General features: G+C 32.7%; 1 protein-coding gene across 1 annotated transcript in view; it reads right to left on the minus strand.

The window, feature by feature from the left end:
• Nucleotides 1-5,669, minus strand: part of VIP (vasoactive intestinal peptide) — a 9,081-nt gene extending 3,412 nt beyond the window's left edge. Inside the window, exons 1-5 of the mRNA XM_032407629.1 lie at nt 5,461-5,669; nt 4,133-4,246; nt 2,177-2,299; nt 1,248-1,352; nt 378-509 (exon numbers count right to left, since the gene is read on the minus strand). Coding sequence (XP_032263520.1) covers nt 378-509; nt 1,248-1,352; nt 2,177-2,299; nt 4,133-4,239 — 467 coding nt within the window. The 5' untranslated portion in view covers nt 4,240-4,246; nt 5,461-5,669. The remainder of the gene's footprint in view (nt 1-377; nt 510-1,247; nt 1,353-2,176; nt 2,300-4,132; nt 4,247-5,460) is intronic.
• Between the last annotated feature and the right edge of the window lie 238 nt (nt 5,670-5,907).

Here is a 5,907-nt window from a genome sequence, read left to right on the forward strand (position 1 = left end):
TAAAATCTAAAAGAAACACACACACAATAAAAACCCCCAAAAAACTAGCACTTCTGATAAAACCTGTCCCCAGATTCAGAGTAGATGTCTCTACAGTCTCATTTTCCACCCTGGATGCACAGCAGAATCTAGTGGGGGAGCACCTAAAAAAAATACCAATCCATAAGTCCTAATTTTCTGGCAGTTGGTTTTGGGTAAGGCACATCAGGATTTTAAAAATTCTGCAGGGTAATCTAATGTCAGCCAAGTCTGAGCATTACTGCTTCACAGAGTATAGATAGTGAGATAGAGAGATAGATAAATAAGTCTTCATATGGAGCTTCTATTTCGGAACTTGTTTATAATTTCTCATTTTAGCAAGTTCTCTGTTTCTTTACCTCCTCTTCCCATTCAGAATTGAGTTCAAGTATTTCTTTACAGCCATTTGCTTTCGGAGGCGGGTATAGTTGTCAGTGAACACGGCATCCGAGTGGCGTTTGATTGGTCCCTGGTCTTCTGAGATGCTATTGCTAAGGAATGCAAGGGAAAGGAAATCAAAGGGTTTTAACAGGACATGATATATGTGCCACAGTTCCAAATTTCTTGGAGTCAGATAAAAAAGAACTCCAATGCCTGATGTCTTTTCTATTACAAAAAGAATAAAAGGAAAATATATCTAAGCCTAAGTATAGGGGAGCAAGGAATAATCCAACATATTTTGGCACTTACTGGGAGCCTTAATACACCATTCTGTACTAATTGAGCAAATAATTTATCGAAAAAAAGGAGGAATACTTGAAGTTGTGTTCTGCCCCATTGGGAGGAAATTTTTTTAAAAAATAAATTCTTTACAAGCTTTGCCACCCTGAATAGTACCATCTAAATATTCAGCAATTGGCCATTTAAAGAAAAAACTTCCAATGCGTGGTTTGATCAGGAACTAAAAAACAAATACTGTGGCAAATATTAAAATTTGCTTTAGTTTATACTATGCTTTATTTTCTACTGCATCTAGTTCAACTTGATTGCAGATTTATAAATGATTGCCACTTAAGAAAAATAAATATGCCAGTGAGTCGTAGGATATCACTAAAAAGTTTATGTCCCTAATCCATGGGTCTGGTATATTTTGTTTAAGAATATAAATTATTTTTCCACTAATTGCACTATCAAGTTTGAGCCAAGTAAGTAAATTGTTAATAGTGAAAAAAATAACTTGCAGATTAAATAATTATAATGTGTTTGATAAAATAATAAATTCTCTTTACCCAACTCGCTTTCCAATAAGGGACTCAAGGTATTTTTTGGCAGAAAGTTGACCCAAGAGTCTACTAAAGTCACTGGTAAAAACTCCATCAGCATGTCTGGCATTCCTAAAAGAAGGAAGAAGGATAGCCATTATCTTGTAAATGGTTTCCTAAAATATTACTTTGCCTCATTAAACAAGAAAGAAATTTATCAGCTGTTTGAAAGCTTCTTGTGCAAACTTAAGTCCAAAAGAAGGTTTCTTGACAACCTAATAAAAGATATTTTCTAGCCACTTACATTGAGATACATTATATATTTCTAGCACAAAACTTTGAAAAATTAAAGAATTCAAATTTTTAGAAGTATATCTCTATATAAAGTAATGCCTTCTGGTAGAGTCTATAAAACTAATTCTCCAAAAAATATTGATGGGAAAAATAATATATTAAAATTAGTTTCTCTTTATTTATTTATGGTGCTTTATTTCTTCTACTCCAAAAAAGATACATACAAGGAGAAACTATCCTGGTTTTTAGCAAAAACCTTATTATACTTTTTGCTATTTCTTCCTGCCAAAATATTTGGAAACAAAATCTCTTAAGATAGAGAGGCCCTTAGTGACTATCAGCCAACTTTCCCATTCAAATCAGGAATTTTTATACTTTGTCTTTCTTCAGTATAGAGCTACTCTGTCTATACTTGAATGCTGCTCTAGACAAATGGTTCTGTGTAAGTGAAGGATTTATTGATCTTGGTTTGTTACACTTTCTTTACATGAAAATCATGTACAGCTGCTAGAGTTCCAATAAATCAGGCTGAATGAAGCAATGGCACATGGAAACCTGTGGTATAGTACTGTAGGAATAGCTTCACGGTGACGCAAATTGTAAAACATTTATATTTCAAAAATATGTTTTCTAAAATAAAACTCCATAAAAAACAAACTCACCTGGACACATCATAATAGGGTGTATCATTCTCAGCTAATGCGTTTTGCAAGATGTCGGGGTCTACTTTTAATGAAACTTGATCAGGTTCATTTGCTTCTTCAAGTGGTATTCTGTCATCCAACCTATTAGGAAAACATATAGTAGAGGTATAATGTATTTCTTTTTCAGAAGATAGTGTTTATGGTTTTACAATCACTGGAAATAAGATAATATTCTTGAAAAGTATTACCCATTCACAATATATGGATAGCATAGTTAGATTTACTAGCTTCTATGGTTTGGAGTATAAATAGTGAAATTTTTTATTATCCCATAAGATAGATGCCATGCAACTTTTACAAGCGGTATGTAACAAACATAAAGGTTATTTAGTTCAATCCTATCAGTGCAGTAAGCAAAGTACACTTTGTTGGCAATGTCTTCACTTTGTAAAGTTATTCACAGGTAGAAAAATTCTGTACAAAATAGAAATTTCAAAAAATTTTCAATATTCAATATGAAAACTGGGAACAATTCATATATTTGTTGGTGTTTAGTATCATTTGTCAGACATTTCTTAAGAGGTGGATATTAACTGTTTTCTTTCTCTAGGTCTGTAAGCTTTAATTCAAAGATTCACTTTAGTGTGATATATTTCTCTGTATTAATAAAGTACAAAGAATCTCTCCATCTCTGAGTAGTTACTCAAATTCAATAAATTTTGTAGGGTCTTCTTATTTCTAATCTTATGTATTAATACAATTTTAGTGAAGTATGTGTAATGTTTTACTAAGTGACTAAGAATATCATGCTTATACATGGAATATGACTATTTTTGAGTGCATGCACATTTTGAATACCAGCACACTATTAAAATTATGAGTGTGTCTATTTTCACTATTAGAGTAAACCTCCAAGGAGTTCATCAGCTCCTGGGTACTTGTGCATCTTTTGATGATGTAATAGTTGGTGGAAGTAACAAGGAGTCCTCTTTGTATGAAGCCTAGCAATCAATGCAAACTTCAGCATTCTTGTGATTGTTTGTTGAGATATGTGATATAACCATTCAGATAGAATCATTCTGTTTAGTTATAAAGCAACATAAGATCTGGCTTTAAACAGATTTCACAAATGTTAATAGCTAAGAGATTATTCAGTCTATTGAGTATAAGTCTACCCTGAAAAAAGAATCAGCAATGGGAATTTGAGCAAAGAGATGACAATTTTGTCCTTAGATATAATGGTGCCTATAAACTGGAAAGACAAAATGAAACTAATGTAGTTTTCATTTACTGTTTACTTCTTTGAGATAAATTTTAAATAAGAGTTGTGTTATAATTTCTGAATTTGAGATATGAAATACAACATAGAGAACAGTGAAACTAAGGATTTAGGGTTGAAACCAAGTGCATTAAAATTCACTCACTAGGGAAGGGTATCTCAGTAGATCAGTTATTCCACAATTTACAATATTGGCAAATTGATTCTGGCTAGATAGGTAGATCTCTCCAGCATGATTGTATATATGTTTCACTAATCAACTACTAACCTTAAGATTATTTACTGAATGATCTTGAAAATGAACTATAGAATGAGGCAGGCAACTAAACATCTATTTTTTTCCCATCAGAAACTGAACTGAACTGAGATGACAATGGATAAAAGCTTATTACTTATCTAAAACTGGTTTTGAATGAAATGAGAATCAAATCCTTCTTTCTCTCTGTTTGGAAAAGTGATCCACCCTATCCTTAAAACTAGTCATTGACACTGTCTCTCATGCCCTGAGAGTGGATTCCAGGATATAGAATAGTCATGTTGATTTGATGTTCAAAAAACTTGCTTAACACGTCAGCCAAAATATTTAAATAAATAATACGTAACTTAAAAAATTGAGTTGTCCAAAATAACATATAGGAAATCCCCATATACATAAAGAAGGAATGTTCAACTGTCTGAATTGCAAGAATACTTACCTCAGAGCAGAGGGTGCTCCAAAAGGAGGCCATGCCAACGTGTGAGAGAAGAGCATGCTGACAAGTGTTAGCAGCACAAGTAGCTGGGACTTACTTCTGGTTTCCATCTTTGTACTTTGAAAGAGAGAGAATCACATCAGCTTTCCAACCAAAGATATCACCCCAACAAAGTAATTCTGAGTGTCTAGTAGTAATTTCTGAAGGCTCTTGCAGAGTTGGGAAAAAGTAATTTTCATCTTATAGAAAGAGTTAAACTGCAATATAATTAATTTTTAAATCAAGAAGATTTTTTTGTTGTTGTTGACAAATGCTTGAATAAAAATTAGGGTCCTTTTCAACTGCTGCCTATCTCTCACTAGGCACATAGTTGGACCAAGTATATGTGGAATGCCATACTTTCATAGGGCTGGAAGTATCCATGGAAACAATCTTCTTGTAACAGAGTTGTAGCACCCACATTTGGTATCTTTTCTAACTAAAGAAACAGTTTAAGTTTCTAGAGTCTAATTAATAGAACACTGGAGTATTATCTATTTAATAATGTGTGTCTATATATGTATGTATATATATGTACATATACACATCAGTATAAAAACTGTACATACATTTCTTTTTCCTCTTTTAATTGCACAGATTATTAGGGAATTATTTGCTTATGCCCGGGTTTGAACAAGCTTAATTTAATAATGAAAATTAATACCAAAAATTATTAAACTGCATATTACCATTGAAATAATTTTTGCTACAAAAGGAAAAATATATTAAAAATAATATTTGTGCTTTTTTACATCTAATCCACTTACAGATTTCATTTCTAAATAGTTCGTAGATAGAAACTTAGAATTTGAGCTTTGTTTTTCTTGCTGTCTATAAAAATCACAGCATTTAGACTTAAAGAGGAAAATGAATGCTTCCTTGGTTCACATAACTAACATATAAAATAGAAAGAACAACACTAAAAAAAAAAAAAAAGTTGAAACTTGTAAAACAAATGTACCCACTGAACCCTTCAGTTAAAAATGTATATAACAGGCAAAAAAACCCCACATCCTACTTTAATACAGTTTTAAAAAGACAGTATTGAGTAAAAGTATTGAGCAAGCAGAGCAAAGCATCTTCCAACCAAAAGAATTCAGAAAATCCATAAATATATAAGAAGTTAAAGCTTTTCTACACTTACCAGGTGACTTGAGAAACTTGTTTTTTGTTGTTGTAAAGGAGAAACACTGTAAAATTCTTTTCAAGAGAGAGAAATATTCAATATACCCTGAGAAAAATTTCAAAGCAGGAAGAGGGACAAAAAGAAGAAAGGTAGAGTTTTTACTCACCTTGCCAAGTAGTGTTCCTCCGGAGCTTTCTGTATGAAAGGAGAATATTGGAGCTGTCTTAGGTGCTGAAGTCCTATGAGGCCAAGAACGGCTCCACTACTTCTCTGCCCTCAGAGCTGAACCAGAACTTGGTACTGGCTACGGGTTGGCTATTACTGCTGGCAACTGCTTTTCACTCTACCCTGACCAGCATTTCAAAGCCCATCATTTTATAGGGCTTACACTTAGGGCTGAGCAATCACAAAGCTCTCTGAAAGACGTCACAGTAGTACTCCCACAGGATGAATAAGGCTTGAGTTCTTATTAAATTATCATTATGTCTGATTTATATAAATTTATAGTGAGTAACTTCAAGATGTAAGATATAAAGAGGAAATTTACTTTTCTTTAAATGAACAACAACAACAGAAAGGTACCAAGCTTAATATGAAATGTTTTAATCTTTAA

Source organism: Phoca vitulina, unplaced genomic scaffold (assembly GCF_004348235.1).
Source record: "Phoca vitulina isolate PV1807 unplaced genomic scaffold, GSC_HSeal_1.0 scaffold9, whole genome shotgun sequence".
In the NCBI taxonomy this organism is placed as follows: domain Eukaryota; kingdom Metazoa; phylum Chordata; class Mammalia; order Carnivora; family Phocidae; genus Phoca; species Phoca vitulina.